Below are 16,512 nucleotides of genomic sequence, written 5' to 3'. Positions count from 1 at the left end.
AGTCCCGCTCTATTCTGCCTTGGCCAGACCACACCTGGAATACTGCGTCCAATTCTGGGCATCGCAATTTATGAAGGATGTTGACCAGCTGGAAGATGGGCAGAGGAGGACGACTGAGATGATCAAGGGTCTGGAAACTAAGCCTGATGAGGACTATTTGAAGGAGCTGGGTATGTTTAGCCTGGGAAAGAGGAGACTGAGAGGAGATATGAGAGCCATCTTCAGATATCTGAAGGGCTGTCGCATGGAAGAGGGAACAAGCTTGTTTTCTCCTGCTCTGGAGGGTTGAAGCAATGGCTTCAAGTTACAAGGAAGGAGATTCCGGCTCAACATTCAGAAAAACTTTCTGACAGTAAGAGCTGTTCGGCAGTGGAACAGACTCCCACGAGAGGTGATGGACTCTCCTTTCTCGGAGGTTTCTAAGCAGAGGTTGGGTGGCCATCTGCCAGGGATGCTTTAGCTGAGATTCCTGCATTGCAGGGGGTTGGACTAGATGAGCCCTGGGTGTCCCTTCCAACTCTACAGTTCTATGATTGGAGAACAAGAGCAACTCTCAGCTCTCGCCTCCTGCGGTTTCTAGCAACTGGGGATTCAGAAGATAGGCAGAGAGCACAAATGTGAGGGTTAGCAGCTATTGGCAGCCTTCCCCTCCCTCCATGAATTTGCCTAATCCTCCTTTTAAAGCCTTTCAAGTTGGCAGCATCCTTTGCAAGCGGGATCCACGGTTTAGATATCCCCTGCACCTTTATTGCAGGAAATGTGGAATTACTTTCTGCAGAGAGTTGATCGACTGCGGCCATGCCACATCGTGGAGATGAGAGGCAGGCTTATTACGTATACAGCGGTACCTCGGGTTAAGAACTTAATTTGTTCCGGAGGTCCATTCTTAACCTGAAACTGTTCTTAACCTGAAGCACCACTTTAGTACATTTAGTACACTGTACGTACATTTCCTCCTGGTCCGGCCCATGTCCACATTCAAAATACAGCATTCCGTAACTGCGCTACGTTGTGGGGGGAAAGACCAGGAACTTCACACACAAGCAGCCTAGAGAAAGCCGAAATAGGGGAACGCTAAAAGCAGAAGCTGCCGTTCTGGGATGTGTGGGGCTACGGCAGCCTCTGGGTCACACAGAACACCTCATTTGCTGCCTGCGGAGACTGGTGTATTTTCAAAACCTGAATCACTGGCACCCCCGCTAAGAAGTGAGTCTAATTTGCATTTTAAGCCATAGTTTGTCCCAATTAGCTTTTTGTTCCAGTCAAGCTGTGCTGGGCACCTAACGGGATAAAGAAAAAAGTTTGGTAATAACTAAGAGAAACAGACTTCTTTGCTTGATTTCGTCGAGAGTTGCATCTCACTGGCGGGAATACTCTCAGCCTCACCGCAAACTTTCCTAAGGGACACAAACCACTTCACCCTTGCAACTGCCCTCTGAGTCAGGCGAAGAGGAAGCAATGACCGCAGGATTCGAACCCACCAGAAGAGCCTGCCGGATCAGGCCAATGGCCCAACCTGGACTCCTGACCACTGGCCACCATCCTAGTCCAGCACTTTCAAAGTGCGAAAGGCATTATTAGGCTGGATCCGGTCTTTGCCATGTGCGGAGCAGGCGCAATGAAATCAATAGGACTTCCGTTAGTTCCCGAGTAACCTAAGCCCCATTAGTTACAAAAGGTCTACTCTAAGCACGCCAGGGTCTGGATCCAAGCTATTAGCAGCCTCTCTCCAACCTGGGTCGCCAGATGCTGTCGGACTACAACTCCCATCACCCCCGACTGGTCCTTGTAGCTGTGAGGGATGGGAGTTGTAGTCCAGCCGGAGACCCGAGTTTGAGAAAGGCTGTGTTAGGTTTTAACAGGGCTCTCTACGTTTCCCATCTTGCTGGCAGGACCCGGGAACCCCGGATCAAAACACGTACAACCAACAAGGCTACCAAATCTCACAAGGCTGATATAGTAATAATAATAGGCTGGGGGGGAAATCCTCACGAACGCGCTTCCCAGAAACGGGAGGAATAGCAGGAAGCAAACTTAATTGAGAAATAAATTACAGTAAGGAGGCAGAACCCAATGTTTGGAGACCGGTTTAAAACACACACACACACACACACACCCTCCAGATAAAAGACAGGTTGCAGACTCTTGGAAGATGACTGAACAGCCAAATCAAGAGGTTTTCTTTTCCAGGTCCCCCTAACCTTGTATTAACTCTGCCCGTTTCCCGGCTGTATCCGTTGCCGAGACCCCTGAAAGTTAAGGCTCTAAAGTCTTGCAAGTCGAGAGAAATCAAGCAGTTGGGGGGGTTTGCATTGTAATTGTGCAAGTCGGGCTCTTGGCGGCTGGATGTCGGAAGGCAGGGAAATACCTGCGGAGCGGAAAACATCTGAGGCTGGCAGCTGCTCCCCTCTCCGCTCTCAGGGCTGAAAAACTTTTTCTCAAAGCACAGGCTCTTTGGAGAGCCGGTTGTCAAAGCTGCGCAGACCCGCCGCTGTGCTCTTTTGCCCGCTACAGAAGCCCCCCCCCCTTCCCGACCGTCTCTCCAAACCTCACCCTGACAAATGGGTTTTTCTCCGTAAAATATCCCGTTCTTGCTTCCTCGAACGCTGCCTCGGCACAGAACACATAGACACAGAGAGAGAGAGCCCACCACCAATCTTTCCATAAAAAGTTCTGTGGACTTTGCAACCGTCTGATCAATTGCCGCTGTTTGGCAGATTCCCTCCTGCCCCCCACAAGCAAAGCACCCTGGAGGGGGGGAGGGAAACACCTGAAATTTAAGACGGCACAGAGTTCAAAGCGCCAACGACTCTGAAATGCCAAGAATGCAAAGCGGGGCTCCAAATGCAAACAGAAAAAGGTGTGTATGTTTGTAAAAACGTAACACAATTAAAAAAAAAAAAGTTTTTCAAAAAGTTACCTTGAAGAGCGACGCAAACTTGAGCCAGAACTGCATCTGGGACATATTAAGCCGGCATGGAAGGCGAGGCGAGGCGAGATGGTCCCTGGCAAAGTGGAGAAACGGACTTTCTCGGCACCCAAGGGCAACGAGTCTTGCCTCATGACAGCGGGCTTGTCAGGAAAGGAGCATTGGAAGGTTGGGTTTTTTTTTTGTTTTTAAACTGTCTAAAGAATTGGCACGGAATTACAGAAAGGGAGGGCGCCAAAAAGAAGAAGAGGAGGAGGAGGAGGAAGAAGAGGCTTGTCTGATGAAGGCAGCCTGGCAGAAAAAGCCGGTCTCTTCCCTCCACCCCAGCCCACCCCCACCCCCCCACTGCGATCGGATTGGTTTAGTCACGAAGAGGAGGGTGCAGTCTTCCTCTAAGTCCAGCCCGGCTGACTTTCAGGAAATGAAGCCTGCCTGGTAAGTCAGTGAAATTACTGGCAATGACAGCAGAATTACTGTATGTCGTGTAATTTAAACCACAGAGCCACTGTAAACAAAAGGATACAGAAAGGGGGTTTGGGGCCGGGGGCCCAAAAGCGAAGCTGGCTTCTCTTCCCAGCGCTCCAAACCCAACCCGGCTCAGGCCCGTGTTAAGTTTTAATGTTTTAAAAGTTGTGTTTCCCCTCCCCGCCAACAACCACCCCCACCCCCTGGGAAAAGAGCAAACCAAATAAAGGCTAAATTTAGAAGGCAGTCCCTGGGGTGTTGCTGGCGAAGGCTGGCTTGAAAAGGGAACTTTCGAAGCTTCCGTTCCAGCCCCAAACAGCTGCTACCCAGGGTGGCATCTTTCTGTTGTTGTTGTTATTATTAATAATAATAGTAAACAACAGCTTTTGCCACAACCTCTGGGAACCTAACAGGAACTGTTCCTTGCTGCTGTTTCTCCTCCCCCCCCCAAAAAAAAAAGCCATAACGGAGCCTGCAAAAAGCCCCTTGCCCAATCCACGCCAGAAAATAGTTCTTTAGAAAGGTTTTTTTTAAATAGTGTCACGCTACTGGTTCGCGCGGCCTGTGGAAGTGGTAATTTTGAACGGACGCGAGCCAGAATGAATCATGAGCATGCAAGAAGCAATTTCTGGAAGGATGGTGGGCTGATTGTTTAAAATAAAAAATACACCTACGCTTTTGTACTCCTGGAAGAGAAGGGGATGTCACGAGAAGGATCGGGGCAAACTGTTTGCACAGGTCAGAAGCTGCCCTCGGCTTGCAATTAAAAGAGGCACGGGTTTAAGAAGAAAAGAAAACAGCAACTAAGAGAGAGAAAAACGCCGGATGTTCTGGTTGTTCCTCGCCGCATGCCAGCTTCCTGGTGCTACACCTGTGGGGCAGAGGGCCTGCTTGGCATGTAGAAGGAGCCAGAGTCCGTCCCTGGTGGGATCTGCAGCTCTAGAAATCCCCCAAATGTGCTTTTTTGAATTTCAACCACGTGGAGATCTCCAAATGGTGGAGTCTCCTTCTTTGGAGGTCTTTAAGCAGAGGCTTGACAACCATATGTCAGGAGTGCTCTGATGGTGTTTCCTGCTTGGCAGGGGGTTGGACTCGATGGCCCTTGTGGTCTCTTCCAACTCTATGATTCTATGATTCTATGATTCTATGAAATGCTAGGTTGCTGACCGAAAAATTCCCTGCCTTAAATCCTGGAGAGCCACTGCAAACCGGCATAGGCTAGATGGACCAATGATTTGACTCTGCATAAGGGCCACCTCTGGTTTTCCCAGCAGTGATGTATGGAAGTGAGAGCTGGACCATCAAGAAGGCTGATCGTCAAAGAATGGATGCTTTTGAATTCTGGTGCTGGAGGAGACTCTGGAGAGTCCCATGGACTGCAAGAAGATCAAACCTCTCCATTCTGAAGGAAATCAGCCCTGAGTGCTCACTGGAAGGACAGATCCTGAAGCTGAGGCTCCAAGACTTTGGCCAGCTCAGGCGAAGAGAAGACTCCCTGAAAAAGACCCTGATGTTGGGAAAGATGGAGGGCGCAAGGAGAAGGGGACGACAGAGGACAAGATGGTGGGACAGTGTTCTCGAAGCGACCAGCATGAGTTTGACCAAACTGCGGGAGGCAGTGGAAGACAGGAGTGCCTGGCGTGCTCTGGTCCAGGAGGTCACGAAGAGGCGGACACGACTAAATGACTAAACAACAACAACAACAAGGGCCACCTACTGTTTAAATCAGAACTTCAATTTTGACAGAGGACTTTGTCTATTCCTTTTCCTCTTTTTTTTTTCTTTCTTTCCTTCTTTATTCTCTTCCTTTTCCTCCTCTTTTTCCCTTTTTTTTAATCTCTTCCTTTCCTCCACTTCATTTCCTTCCTTTCTATTTGTCTTTCTTAGATCAGTGTGGTTTTTATTGTATCTTGCGCGGAAAAACTTTCAATAAAAGTTTGTTGTAAAAAAGAACTTTCGTTACAAATGTTGCGCTGTCATTTCTAAAGGGGAACACGGCGGCTCAGGGGCTTTGTTTTAAAAGACTGGCAATCTTTTAAATAAAAAATTAAGAAAACGGGGGGAAATAAACCTTTCCAGGCTAGGCTGGAGAGCTACTGCCAGTTCGGTCTGACTCAGTATAAGCTTGCTTTCCTTATGGGTTTGTGAATAACCGTTATATTAGGTTAGACTCGTTTCCTCAGGCTTTTCTCCTTGCAAACAGGAGTTGAGCTGGCAACTAAAACTTCAGCTGGCTGAACCTTTACGGAAGCAGGGTTAGAAACTCAGATATATAAATGCCAGGCACCCAACAGCACCTTAAACCAAGGTTAAAGGTAAAGGGACCCCTGACCATTAGGTCCAGTCGCGGCCGACTCTGGGGTTGTGGCGCTCATCTCGCTTTATTGGTCGAGGGAGCCGGCGTACAGCTTCCAGGTCATGTGGCCAGCAGGACTAAGCCGCTTCTGGCGAACCAGAGCAGCGCACGGAAACGCCATTTACCTTCCCGCTGGAGCTGTACCTATTTATCTACTTGTACTTTGACGTGCTTTCGAACTGCTAGGTTGGCAGGAGCAGGGACCGAGCAACGGGAGCTCACCCCGTCATTGCGGGGATTCGAACCGCCAACCTTCTGATCGGCAAGTCCTAGGTTCTGTGGTTTAACCCACAGCGCCACCCGTGTCCCTATAAAACCAAGGTTACAATTTCCAAAATGGAATGTTTAGGCAGCTTTTGAAGAGATATTATTATTATTATTATTATTATTATTATTTCTACATCGGTTTGGAGACTTTTTCTGACGCCCTGGAGGCTGATCTAATTTGGCATTTATTATCACTACCTGCTACAACGGTTCACCGTTGTAAGACCCCCAGGGCAGCTTGGAGAAACTAAAAAAACCCAGTATTAAAACCAGCTTAAAACAAAATACGTTCACAAGAGTACAGTGGGCCTATATATTTACATAATATACATGCATATATAGTGGTACCGCGGGTTAAGTACTTAATTCGTTCCGGAGGTCCATACTTAACCTGAAACTGTTCTTAACCTGAAACACCACTTTAGCTAATGGGGCCTCCTGCTGCTGCCGTGACGCCGGAGCATGATTTCTGTTCTCATCCTGAAGCAAAGTTCTTAACCTGAAGCACTATTTCTGGGTTAGCGGAGTATGTAACCAGAAGCGTATGTAACCTGAAGCGTATGTAACCCGAGGTACCACTGTATAGTTGAACCTTGGATCCCGAGTGCCTTGCAAGACAAATGTTTTGGCTCCTGAATGCCGCGAACCCGGAAGTGATTGTCCCAGTTTGTGAACGTTCTTTTGGAACCTGAACGTCTGATGGGGCTTCTGTGGCTTCTGATTGGCCGCAGGCCAAATGTGTAATATTGCGCTTTATTATTAACATTGCATTCTAATTGTTGCAACGCAGCCTGGGAAGGTGAAGGGCGGGTAACGAATTATAATAACAGCAGCAGCAACAACAACAGTTTGTTTATAGCCTTGCTTAAATACCGTATTTTTTGCTCTATAAGACTCACTTTTTGCATCCTAAAAAGTAAGGGGAAATGTGTGTGCGTCTTATGGAGCGAATGCAGGCTGCGCAGCTATCCCGGAAGCCAGAACAGCAAGAGGGGTTGCTGCTTTCACTGCGCAGCGATCCCTCTTGCTGTTCTGGCTTCTGAGATTCAGAATATTTTTTTCCTTGTTTTCCTCCTCCAAAAACTAGGTGCGTTTTGTGGTCTGGTGCGTCTTATAGAGCGAAAAATACGGTACTTTAGGGCCTCTGTGCCATAGAAGGCAATGGTGGGAGGGGGACTCGCCTAGACCCCATTCTAAACTCGCCCCAGGTGAACAGCTGCCGACAAGCCTCCCCCGGGCAAGGTAAGAAGCAGCTATCAATAGATGAAAAGCGTCTCTCGTGTTCTGGCATTTTGATTTAGGGCGCGACATCGTGCCGTACAGAATCTGGCTTTATTCCACCTCCTTTTGGTCCTGGAACTGGCAGGCGAGACGTGGGCGGATTTGATGGGGTGCATCCAATTACTTGGTAGTGATTGAAAGCCTGGTTTATTTTTAAGTTACTGCGCTTGGCACCCTTCCAAGGAAAACAAGCGCCTTGCAGGTAAGGCTTGTCTTCGGGCGCCTCAAGGTGCAGTCGGGTCAACTGATTACGTCTGCAACCAGGGTAGGTGGGTCACTTTTCTTAGCCACCCTCTTCAGCTACATAGATGACACTGGCCGCAACCTAAGGGAATGGGGAACAGCCATAATAGTCCCAATCTATAAAAAGGGCAGGGACGCGGGTGGCGCTGTGGGTTAAAGCCTCAGCACCTAGGGCTTGCCGATCGAAAGGTCGGCGGTTCGAATCCCTGCAGCGGGGTGCGCTCCCGTTGCTCGGTCCCAGCGCCTGCCAACCTAGCAGTTCGAAAGCACCCCCGGGTGCAAGTAGATAAATAGGGACCGCTTACTAGTGGGAAGGTAAACGGCGTTTCCGTGTGCGGCTCTGGCTCGCCAGAGCAGCGATGTCACACTGGCCACGTGACCCGGAAGTGTCTTCGGACAGCGCTGGCCCTCGGCCTCTTTGAGTGAGATGGGCGCACAATCCTAGAGTCTGTCAAGACTGGCCAGTACGGGCAGGGGTACCTTTACCTTTACCTTATAAAAAGGGCAACAGAGGAGATCCAGCGAATTATAGGCCGATTAGCTTATTAAGTGTGATTCGTAAACTCTACTCAAAGCACCTCCTTAATAAGTTTACAGAATGGCTAGAGAATGAAGATATTCTGGCAACAGAACAAGCGGGCTTCAGACCCGGAAGGTCCACGACAGATCACTGCCTAACGCTACAACATCTCATCGACAAATACAAATCAGGAGGGCAGGCCTCACTATACGCTGCCTTCGTCGACCTAAAAGCAGCATTTGATACAGTCTCCAGAACCAGACTCTGGGACAGACTACAGGGTACCGATATAGATAGAAGGCTACTGCTCTTAATTCAGGCACTGCATGCAGACACGGGTGGGTGGGGGTGATAAAATAAAAACACATTTTCACCTCCTAGGCTATTAAACCGTGGATGACATGGGGTCTCAGCACCTCCTGTACCTTATGTAGGGGGTTGCCTTATCTAGGGGTCTTAGTGGACCACAAGCTGAACATGAGCCCACCGTGTGATGCAGCAGCAAAAAAAAGCGAATGTTATTCTAGGATGCATCAACAGAAGTCTAGTGTCCAGATCAAGGGAAGGAATAGTCCCTTCTGGACACCACAGTTCTGGGCACCACAATTTAAGAAGGCTGTTGACAAGCTGGAAGGTTTGTTTGCAGAGGAGGGCAACCAAGACGATCAATGGTCTGGAAACCAAGAATGGTTTGTGCTCGCTATGTTTAGCCTGGAAAAGATGAGACTTAGAGGAGATAGGATTGTTGTTGTTGTTTAGTCATTTAGTCGTGTCCGCCTCTTCGTGACCCCAAGGACCAGAGCATGCCAGGCCCTCCTGTCTTCCACTGCCTCCCGCAGTTTGGTCAGACTCATGTTTGTAGCTTCGAGAACACTATCAAACCATCTCGTCCTCTGTCGTCCCCTTCTCCTTGTGCCCTCCATCTTTCCCAACATCAGGGTCTTTTCCAGGGAGTCTTCTCTTCTCATGGCCAAAGTCTTGGAGCCTCAGCTTCAGGATCTGTCCTTCCAGTGAGCACTCAGGGCTGATTTCCTTCAGAATGGATACGTTTGATCCCCTTCATGGATCACTGCCTTGCTGTGGCGAAGGGGCTTGAATAACTCAGAGAAGCTATGAGCTATGCCCTGCAGGGCCACCCAAGATGGACAGGTCATAGTGGAGAGTTTTGACCAAACGTGATCCACCTGGAGCAGGAACTGGCAAGCCACTCCGGTATCCCTGCCAAGAAAACTCCATGGACAAAGACAACAGGAGATATGAGGTGAGTGGGGCTGAGAGACTTCAGAGAAGTGTGACTGGCCCAAGGTCACCCAGCAGCTGCAGGTGGAGGAGGGAGGAATCGAACCTGGTTCACCAGATTACGAGTCCACCGCTCTTAGCCACTACACCACACTGGCTCTCAAGACAAGAAAGAGGGAAACTAAACAGAGGAAACCACTGACCTTAAGGAAGGAACAAAAGTAATACCATCAGCCAGTATCAGTCATCCCTAAATCACCACAAGTTTCAGGTGGAATAATGTTGCTTTCCTTCGTTAGAAGGGAATCCGATAAAAGAATGCTACCTTTCTCCAAACTCCCCTGACAAATTTCAGCTTCTCCTAACGCTTCAACTTTTAGGCCTCCAGGAAAGAGGTGGCCCGGATTTCTTGACATCAATAAACTCAAAAGCAATGCCTTGCAATACTTTGCTCATGTTGATATAAGAATAAGAATAAGAAATATATTATTTATACCCCACTCATCTGGCTGGGCTTCCCCAGTCACTCTGGGTGGCTTCCAACAAAATATTAAAATACAGTAATCCATCAAACATTAAAATCTTCCCTAAGCAGGGCTGCCTTCAGATGTCTTCTAGAAGTCTGGTAGTTGTTGTTCACTTTGACATCTGGTGGGAGGGCATTCCACAGGGCAGGCGCCACTACCGAGAAGGCCCTGTGCCTGGTTCCCTGCAGCTTCCTGTCTCACAATGAGGGAACCGCCAGAAGGCCCTCAGTGCTGGACCTCAGTGTCCGAGTAGAATGCTGGGGGTGGAGACGCTCCTTCAGGTATACAGGACCGAGGCCGTTTAGGGCTTTAAAGGTCAGCACCAACACTTTGAATTGTTCTCGGAAACGTACTGGGAGCCAATGTAGGTCTTTCAAGATCAGTGTTATGTGGTCTCGGCAGCTGCTCCCAGTCACCAGTCTAGCTGCCGATATAGCAGCATTTAGCAGCAGGACTGACTTCTTCAAACGAAAATACATCATTGTTTTCTTTTGCTTTCACGCTAACTATTTATCGTGCTTTTATCCTGTCTTTTTGTCCTGCAAATCGCCCTGAGATCTTCGAACGAAGGGCAGTATACGAATAAAATAAAACAACAACAACAATAATAATATTATAATAAAGAAATGAGAGAAAGAAAGATTTTGGGTAAAGCCCATCTCTGAAAAGGACTTTTACCAGTTTCAAAACACACACAAAACACAAAACAACCTAAGAGCATAATAAGGCCCTGCTGAATTAGGCCAAAGGCCCAACAAACACTCAATCACCTCCAAACTTGCCGCAGTCAAATCACACAGCAGATGTGCCATAATCCCTTTCCCTGAACTTGTCCAGAGCGAAAGCAAGAAAGCAGAGGTTGTTCTTTTCCCTGGGAGGTGCAGGGGACAAGAAACCCACGCACCGTGAACGCTGACCTAATCCCAACGGAGAAAACAGACCTCACGCTCAAAGGAGCAGGTGGGTGCCGGGGCTTACCTGAGGAAAGTCGCCGTTCTTCAAGAAATCGGCGAGGCCTGGAGTTGCATAGCTGGCGTCAGAGAGCGGCTGCCCGCCGGAGTAGAAATCAAAATATTGCCTGGAAGGGAAAGAGGAGGGAACGGTGAATTAGCGGAAGGGTGTGATAAGAACTGCCTTGCTAGGTGAGGCTCCTCTAACCCAGTACCGTTTCCCCTGAAACCAACTTCTATGATTCCATTAAGCAGAGGCTTGGCAACCATATGTCAGGAGTGCTCTGATGGTGTTTCCTGCTTGGCAGGGGGTTGGAGTCGATGGCCCTTGTGGTCTCTTCCAACTCTATGATTCTATGATTCTATGATTCAACCAGCTAGATGGCTCTTTAATTGGTTCATTACTGGCGTATTTTGCCTACAAGGGGCATCAGGCACGGCGCTTCTCTACGCTCCTCGACTCTTTCAATTTCCACAACAGCCCTGTGAGGTAGGGCTGAGCTGAGAGAAGAGCAGCTCTCCCCCCCCCCCGCAGGCCACCCGCTGAATTTCCTGGCTGAGCGGGGATTTGAACCCAAGTCTGCCAAGTGCTAGGGATGCGGGTGGCGCTGTGGGTTAAACCACAGAGCCTAGGACTTGCTGATCAGAAAGTCAGCGGTTCGAATCCCTGCGACAACAGGGTGAGCTCCCGTTGCTCGGTCCCTGCTCCTGCCAACCTAGCAGTTCAAAAGCACGTCAAAGTGCAAGTAGATAAATAGGTACCGCTCCGGCAGGAAGGTAAATGGTGTTTCTGTGCGCTGCTCTGGTTCGCCAGAAGCGGCTTAGTCCTGCTGGCCACATGACCCAGAAGCTGTACGCCGGCTCCCTCGGCCAGTAAAGCGAGATGAGCGCCGCAACCCCAGAGTCAGCCACGACTGGACCTAATGGTCAGGGGTCCCTTTAGCCTTTACCTTTACTGCCGAGTGCTAGCTGGATGCCCAAACCCAGCGGCTCCCAAAGGAGGCGATGGGGCAGCTTGGGCGGAGTGTGCCTGTGGCGTAAATGGCTACCCAATTTTGACAAGCTGGTACCACTGGAGCAAACCGATCGATTCTGTTGATCGGTTAAATGAGCTTTGATTGCACATTGAATAAACGTGCGGTTAATTCTTACAGCTTGGGATTTTATTGCGCTATTGGCTTCCATAGTGGGTCGTCATGGAAACTGCTATTCTGAATACTGCTTTTTTGTGAACTGGGGGGGGGGGGGGGAGCGAGGATGTGTTTATGAATATATAAGAGAAAAAATAAATAAAATAAAACCTGCATACAGCAACAGTGTTTTGTGTTGTGTAGGCTGCTAGGATGGAAGCCTGCTCCCTTTAAATATCACTGCTTTGCTCATTTCTATATATAGGGTGCCTACATTCTGCTATTTCTAATTATTAGCAGTTTGCCTCATATATTTACACCTCTTATTATTTCATTTTATAGCAAGTTTCTAGAGACTAGATTATAAATTGTGTTTCCAAATGAACTTTTCTTATTGCCAAATGCCAATGTGTTTGCATTATTAAGTTTGTTACGAATAAAAAATCATTTTAAGTTAGAGCTGATTAATTATTTCACTATTAATATACTTCTTCTTAATTGTACTAAACTATTAATATACTTCTTCTTAATTGTATTTCAGTTCAACAATTACTTTGATAAAATACATACAGTGGTACCTCGGGTTAAGTACTTAATTCATTCTGGAGGTCCGTTCTTAACCTGAAACTGTTCTTAACCTGAAGCACCACTAATGGAGCTTCCTGCTGCTGCGACGCTACCGGAGCACGATTTCTGTTCTCATCCTGAAGCAAAGTTCTTAACCTGAGGTACTATTTCTGGGTTAGCGGAGTCTGTAACCTGAACATATGTAACCTGAAGCATATGTAACCCGAGGTACCACTGTATTTTGTGATGTGCAAATGGCTTGAGATACCTGTTAGGTCCATAAATGACCATATAGCATATATTCAACACACACAAAAAACCAGCGGCAACAATTTGTTGTTGGCAAAGGACAGCTGGACATAGAAAGGGCCCCGTTACCTTCAGTAGCTTAGGGCTTCATCAAACCTAAATCCAGCCCCGTGCAGGTGGCTGCAAAAACCAGCTCTCTGACCGTTGGAAATGGCAGAGGCCTACCTCCTGGGAATAACAGATTTGGATATTCCACAAAAGAAGAAGGGTATCTTTTTATATGCCACGGCGGCAGCAAGAGTTTTGATCGCAGCAAAATGGAAGAGTAATGAAATCCCCTCTATTCAAGATTGGATCCAAAAGCTGACAGAATATGCTGAATTAGATGGTTTATCAGAAAAAATAAAGAATAAATCAAAACAGGAATTTGTTTCTAAATGGGAGGTTTTCAAAGAATATCTGAAAAATAAATATAGTAGTTTAAATTCTGTTGCAGCATTCGAGGAACTTCAGTAATAGTTGTAACGTAGATGTAAGAAATTAGATTTAATGAGAATAAGTTTAATTATTTAAAAAAATGTGTATTGGCAATAAGTAATATGAATTTGAAGTATGGAATAGACGGGAGGTTGGGTCTTTAGTGTTAAGACCAATAGATGTTTTATTGTTTGCTAAGAAAATTATGTGTCTATGGTTATTTTTGTAATTTGTGTATACTTTGGTATTTGTGTTTTTTGTTTGTTTGTTATTCTTGTTGTATAAATAAAAAACTTTAAATAAATAAAAAAAGGAAATGGCAGGTCAAAAAAAATCATGATAAGTCACAGCAGCCTCCCTTCTCTGCCGCCCTTGCTGCTCTGCGTACATCATCGGTTTCGGTTTTACTAGTGCAAAGTCCTCATTGCCACCCCGAGGGAAGAACCGTCCTTCCCAACCTCTTTCTCTCCCCTGCTCTGTTGCTTCACCGTCCTTCCAGTAAGAAGCAGCTGCAGATTTGAAAAGCAATTGGCTCGGCTGAAGCCGGAGAGATAGAGAAATTATTAAGAACTGGCAGAGAACACCCTTATGGGGATCCCCGGCCGACTGACATCTGCTTGGCCTGCACACTGTCTGGCAGACCCCAGCTTCCACCCGCTGACGACACCTCCAGATTAGGAGAAAAGGGAGGCCGATCCAGGAAAGCCCCTTCTGAAGAGACGCTGCCAGCCAGAGCGGGCGGCACTAGCCAAGGCGGGCGGCTAATCTGGCTTGTGGCGCTCGGAAGGATCGTACAGAACTGTACAGCTGGGAAAGGGACTGTGAGGGTTGAACTACTCCAACCCCCTGCAATGCAGAGGTCTTTTGCCCGGACGTGGGACTCGAACCCACAACCCGGAGACTTAAAGAGTCTCGCGCTCCGCTGGCTGAGCTATCTCAGCTTCGAGAATGTAAGGGGAGACATGCCGGATCAGGCCAATGGCCCATCTAGTCCGGAATCCTGGGTGTTCATCAGTATGCAGATGACACCTAGCTCTACCTCTCCTTTAAATCAGAACCAGTGAAGGCAGTGAAGGTCCTGTGTGAGTGCCTGGAGGTAGTTGGATGGTGGCTAACAGATTGAGGTTGAATCCTGACAAGGCAGAAGTAGTGGCGCCCACCCTATGGAACACCCTCCCTTCAGATGTGAAGGAAATAAGCAACTATCCTATCTTTAAAAGACATCTGAAGGCAGCCCTGTTCAGGGAAGTTTTTAATATTTAACAGTTACTGTTTTTAACACTTGATTGGGAGCCGCCCAGAGTGGCTGGAGAAACTCAGCCAGATGGGCAAGGTATAAATAAATTATCATCATCATCATCATCTCACGGTGACCACCCAGAATTCAGGACTCGGGCGCTCTCCCCTCCTGAAGTTTTCAGCAACTCGTACTAGGCGCTGCATGAAAAAGGGCTTTCTTTAATCTGCCCTGTTTATTTCGTTCGGATATGGTTGGTTCTGAAAACTAAACAAACACCCTTTTTCTAGTTTTTAAGAAACGGGGCGGGGGGGGGAGAGTCCACCCACGTGCGGATTCGAGCAAAGCTGGGTGAGAACGGCCACCGCAGGGAGAGAAGAAGGGGAGGGCTGCAATCGATCACGTCTACCATTTGCGATTCAATATGCAGCGGCGGGAGGGGGGGGGATAGAGAAGAACTTCTGCTAACACCTCCCAGGAGGCTTCAGAAAGTAGAATTTACAGGAATACTCTCGAAAGGAGAAAGAAAGAAAAAGCAGAGCCGTTTCCAAGAAGGGCGTCGTCCGCAGCGGAATTGGCCGCGCAACCGCGCACCGGGAGGCTTGCTGTCGAAAAAGGGGTACCAGCTTGGGCACATCTTCTTCTTCTTCTTCCTCCCCCCTCCGCACCCCGGTGCCCTGGCATCGCTGCCCCAGACGAGGGGGGCTCTTTCCAAAACGCTGCAAAAAATTGAAGCCCAAGCCGTTGTCCCACCGCTAGGGTTATGGGGCTGAGCGATGCCCTGGTGCATAGCTTGTCAAAGGTATGGGCTGCGAACCTAGGTGCTTGGGCAATCGGCAGGATTGGGAAAAGATTCTGAGTGGATCCCCAATACACATTGGGGGGGGGCAGTTCTTGCAATGGCTGGCCGTTCCTCTTTCGACTTCCTCGCTGCTCACTTTTGTCTGTGTGCTTTTTAAATAAAGGTAAAGGTAAAGGTACCCCTGCCCGTACAGGCCAGTCTTGACAGACTCTAGGGTTGTGCGCCCATCTCACTCAAAGAGGCCGGGGGCCAGCGCTGTCCGGAGACACTTCTGGGTCACGTGGCCAGCGTGACATCGCTGCTCTGGCGAGCCAGAGCCGCACACGGAACGCCGTTTACCTTCCCGCTAGTAAGCGGTCCCTATTTATCTACTTGCACCCGAGAGTGCTTTCGAACTGCTAGGTTGGCAGGCGCTGGGACCGAGCAGCGGGAGCGCACCCCGCCGCGGGGATTCGAACTGCCGACCTTTTGATCGGCAAGTCCTAGGCGCTGAGGCTTTAACCCACAGCGCCACCCGCGTCCCTGCTTTTTAAATAATCCCCCCAAAAACCTTGTTCTGTTTTGTGGCAGTGACAATAGTTTTTATATTCAAGAGAAAAGGAGAAATACAGGTTGTTGCTGTTGTTTCCCCCTAAAAATAAGACTACAGTGGCTGGCGTCCAGCTCCGAGGGCCTTCAGGCGGTTCCCTCACTGAGAGAAGCAAAGCTACAGGGAACCAGGCAGAGGGCCTTCTCAGTGGTGGCGCCTGCCCTGTGGGACGCCCTCCCACCAGATGTCAAAGAGATAAACAACAATCTGACTTTTAGAAGACATCTGAAGGCAGCCCTGTTTAGGGAAGCTTTTAATGTTTAATAGGTTATTGCATTTTAGTGTTTTGTGGGAAGCCACCCAGAGTGGCTGGGGAAACCCAGCCAGATGGACGGGGTATAAATAATAAATTATTATTATTACAGTCATACCTCGGATCCTGAACGCCTTGGTACTCGGATGTTTTGGCTCCCAAACGCCGCAAACCCGGAAGTGACTGTTCCAGGTTACGAATGTTATTTGGAACCCGAACGTCTGACGCGACTTCCGATCGGCTGCAAGAGCCAACTTCTGGAACACATTCTGTTCAACTTCTGAGGTAAAGTAAATGTAAAGGGACCCCTGACCATTAGGTCCAGTCGCGGACAACTCTGGGGTTGCGGAGCTCATCTCGCTTTATTAGCCGAGGGAGCCGGCGTACAGCTTCCGGGTCATGTGGCCAGCAGGACTAAGCCGCTTCTGGCG

At 48.5% G+C, this 16,512-nt stretch overlaps 1 protein-coding gene across 3 annotated transcripts in view; it reads right to left on the bottom strand.

Annotated features, from left to right (window-relative positions):
• SBNO2 (strawberry notch homolog 2) overlaps window positions 1–16,512 on the bottom strand; it is a 116,824-nt gene that overhangs the window by 62,669 nt on the left and 37,643 nt on the right. For 2 of the 3 annotated variants that reach the window (XM_083421370.1, XM_083421369.1), the window contains one exon: window positions 10,806–10,905. In XM_083421370.1, the coding sequence (XP_083277496.1) occupies window positions 10,806–10,905 (100 nt within the window). Of the gene's footprint in view, window positions 1–2,920; window positions 3,294–10,805; window positions 10,906–16,512 lie in introns of those variants that run through there. The other variant, XM_083421371.1, reaches the window with a different exon arrangement.

Source organism: Podarcis tiliguerta (assembly GCF_965153285.1).
Source record: "Podarcis tiliguerta genome assembly, chromosome: 18".
Lineage (NCBI taxonomy): Eukaryota > Metazoa > Chordata > Lepidosauria > Squamata > Lacertidae > Podarcis > Podarcis tiliguerta.
The sequence above is the reverse complement of the archived record's forward strand: the minus strand, read 5'-3'. Positions and strand labels throughout refer to the sequence as shown.